The 3,474-nt window shown below is 40.8% G+C and overlaps 1 protein-coding gene across 1 annotated transcript in view; it reads right to left on the minus strand.

Annotated features, from left to right (window-relative positions):
• Positions 1-553: 553 nt before the first annotated feature.
• Positions 554-3,474, minus strand: part of sars1 (seryl-tRNA synthetase 1) — a 7,944-nt gene continuing 5,023 nt past the window's right edge. The window contains exons 9-11 of the mRNA XM_032519785.1: positions 2,394-2,551; positions 2,038-2,167; positions 554-1,344 (exon numbers count right to left, since the gene is read on the minus strand). Of these exons, the coding sequence (XP_032375676.1) occupies positions 1,178-1,344; positions 2,038-2,167; positions 2,394-2,551 (455 nt within the window). The 3' untranslated portion in view covers positions 554-1,177. The remainder of the gene's footprint in view (positions 1,345-2,037; positions 2,168-2,393; positions 2,552-3,474) is intronic.

A 3,474-nucleotide genomic window follows, 5' to 3' on the forward strand; every position in this document is an offset into this window, starting at 1 on the left:
AAGGAATGTATGTTGATGGATAATCAGACTGGAATATGTCAACGTTTACTCAGTACTGTTTCAAATGCTATATAATGGAGTATGACACTCCAAAATTAATGAAAATAGAGATTTCTACTTGTCAAAGAGTGTTGTGTGGAAGCAATCATGTTATTTTGGGTAGTTAAAAAGAACATTGATATAGGAAAATGGGTCAACCCTCATGTTGTCCTCGGGTCAAACTGTAAAATGATAACATTTGGGACCAAGTTGAGCCCATACCAAACCAGCCACTGGCCGGCGCAAACTAATTATCTACTAATTAATTAATGATTTTTTCACAGATGATCTGATTCATGTAGTAGTAAATAAAGTTAAGGTTTGAGCAAATACGTAAAAAAAAAAAAAATCTATTTTTAAAGTAAGCAACTGTAGCTTTAATTTTGATGTTCTTCTGCCAAAATAAAACTATTCAAACATATTGCAATGTTATTTCTTGCCAGATGCTTTGAGAAACATGTCCAGATTCACTATAGACTCACTGGGGGGGGAGGAGAAACACACACAGAAGAACTTCCATACCAACTGTATTTAATGTTTGTTTACAGTGAGTGCCAACGAATCAATGCTCAATTGTATATATATCTTTATATTAGAGAGTTCATACAATGTCAATGTGTTAACCATAAGCCAGTGAAAAGCATAATGATCAACGATGGTCGCATATGATGATTGTGGTCAGAGACGACATGAAGGGAAGCCCAAAACAGACAGTTCAAATACCTGATCATGTTCATAGGATTGATCAACTTTTAAGCCATTTCAGACGTGAAGTAATTTGCCGCATTTTACAGAAGAGATGCAGGTTTTGTTCTCAACAAAGAGCAGATGACGATTTCAGTTAAACAAAACCTCGGACGTTTAACTGATGGTCGATGCTCTGTCCCACAAAACAACTCAAGTAGTTGCATCTATTTGTTTTAGTCAATATGAGAAAGGGACAGAAGCAGACAGACAGAGACAGAAGAAGACAGACAGGTGGTCAGTGGACTCTGAAGAGAGATCCCTTTCTTCCAGTGTGCTTTATGTGAATGAACGAGGAGAGGGACAGCTGAGATGAACACCACCCCCCATTGAGATGGACACAGATGCGTCCATCTGCGGGGTCGGTGCAGCGCTACAGTCGTGTACTGCAGTCTTATGAGTCGTTGACGGACATGGTCTCCATGGCGTTGGGCAGGTTCTGGTCTCCTCCTCCTCCCTGCTTCTTCTTCTTCCCCCCTCCATCCTGCTGTTTCTTGGCTTTCTTAGACACCTCCTGATCGATAGGTGCGGGTTTGACGAACTTAATGATCTCTGTCATACCTGGGGTAGGGGAAAAAACCACAACGTTGTACATATGCGGAAAAAGAAAGAATAAAACGTACTGGAAAAAGGAAACACGACCAAAACAGTTTAACTGTACGCGTGCTACGGAATAGTTCAATGTTTTGGGAATACAATTTTTTTCCAGTGACTGCCCACTTTTTTTTTTTTTTTTTCTTTTTTTTTTTTAAAACGGTTCCTGAAGTGTTTTCCCCCATATATTCACTCCATTGATCGTCCACACACACAACTCTGTTACGCTTAGGATTGTGGGTAGTTGTGGCAACGCTGCTGAATATCCAGAAGTTAAAGCCCGAGCAAGATCAATCTTAGTTGAGTTTTGTTGGTGGCCATGATTTTGCGGCCCTCCTCCCCACAGGGTTCTGGAAAAGTTTGATTTTCCAGCTCGCTCCGTTAGTGGTGAAGGAGTTAGCTAAGGCTAACGTTAGCGATGCAAAGCCGACGTCACAACCAAACGTTCAACAGAGTACCCTCCTTCAAGGAAGTTAACACTTGTCAATGGAGAGTGGCCAGACTCTCTGTATAAATGAAATGTACGAGAGTCTGGTAGGACCAGACTAGTTCTCAACGGCCTACCTGGTTACATAAGTAAAAAATCTTCTTGAATGAACACAGCACACACACACACACACACACACACACACCAATGTGAAACCATTCAGCACATCTTACCAGGAGGCATGAACGGCCTGAGCTTCTCTGGGATTACGATGCCTTCTTCGGTTTGGTAATTCTCCAGGATGGCACACATCACACGCGTGGTGGCGCACATGGTCGCGTTCAACATGTGCACAAACTCGGCCTAAAAAGCATACAGCGAGAGGAAGTGTGTTAATAAAACTCTCAACCATGTTCTGGAACTGTGTGTGTATCGAACACTGCCTCGTCATTCAATACCCAATTTCAATTCCTAAGGAGTAAATCTCATCAGTGAGCCAATAAGCATGCTTCTACCAAGATCTAATAATGTTTGTGATTGGCTGTCTAACATCACACGTTGTAGAACAGCGTTAGAACCGAGCACTCGCCTTGTCCATCATCTTCTTGGTTTGTCCGTAGCGGATGCGGAGGCGCCTGGCCTGGTAGTCGGTGCAGTTTGAGCAGGAGACCAGCTCTCTGAAGGCCCCAGAGCCAGGGAACCAGGCCTCCAGATCCAGCTTCTTACTGGCCGCGTGATTTAGGGCCCCTGTGATGAATAACGGCAGCAGTTAGTTAGCTGACATCACGGTCTGATCTTCATGCAAGCAATCGGTCCTGCAACAGCAGCTGGTAATTTAAACCAAAGTTTTGGGTCAAGCTTTTAGAGCAGCAAGATCTGAAAGAGAGCTAGAGTCTAAACGGGGCCTGCATCATAGACAGTTAAAGAAATAGACCAGCAGATCCCATTGCTCTGGACGGAGATCAGATCGGGAAATGCCCAATATCGGCCCGCCGATATATCGGTCGGGCTCTATTAGGGGAGCACGATTCAGAGAATGTCAGGGTTAAATATTGATTTTTAGGCTCAAGATAGGGCTGCTTGATTATGGAAAAAAATATATAATCACGTTTATTATTGATCAATACTGAAATCACGATAATTTAACACGATTACCCGTTGACTTCTGGAAATATGTTGCAATTATTGAATTTAAACAGTGGGAAAAGTTAAATAAAACAGTAAAGAAAATCAACTGTGAAATTTGCCTGACTACTTTTCCTATTTGAACTTTATGTTTTCATTCAGAAGACAAGAGGAAATAAGAGTTTAGTTGCAGAACGTAATGAACTAAAATAAGTTAAAATAAAGTTTTTCTTGATTATTCTGTTTTTGTGATCATCGGGAGCCGAAATCATAATCATGATTACATTTTGATTAATTGCACAGCCTTAGCTCAAGAGTCACTTAAAAATCAATTTGATTCAAAAACAATTCTCAATTAAAAAAGCGACTCACAGTAGAGCTGGGCAATATATCAATATTAAATCAATATCATGATATTAGACTAGATATCGTCTTTGATTTTGGATATTTTAATATGACCATAAGTGTCGTCTTTTCCTGGTTTTAAAGACTACATCCTACTTACCAGACTTTTGTAACTGTTCTATTATTTGCCTTTACCCACT

This window comes from Etheostoma spectabile, chromosome 7, assembly GCF_008692095.1.
Source record: "Etheostoma spectabile isolate EspeVRDwgs_2016 chromosome 7, UIUC_Espe_1.0, whole genome shotgun sequence".
Classification (NCBI taxonomy): Eukaryota; Metazoa; Chordata; class Actinopteri; order Perciformes; family Percidae; genus Etheostoma; species Etheostoma spectabile.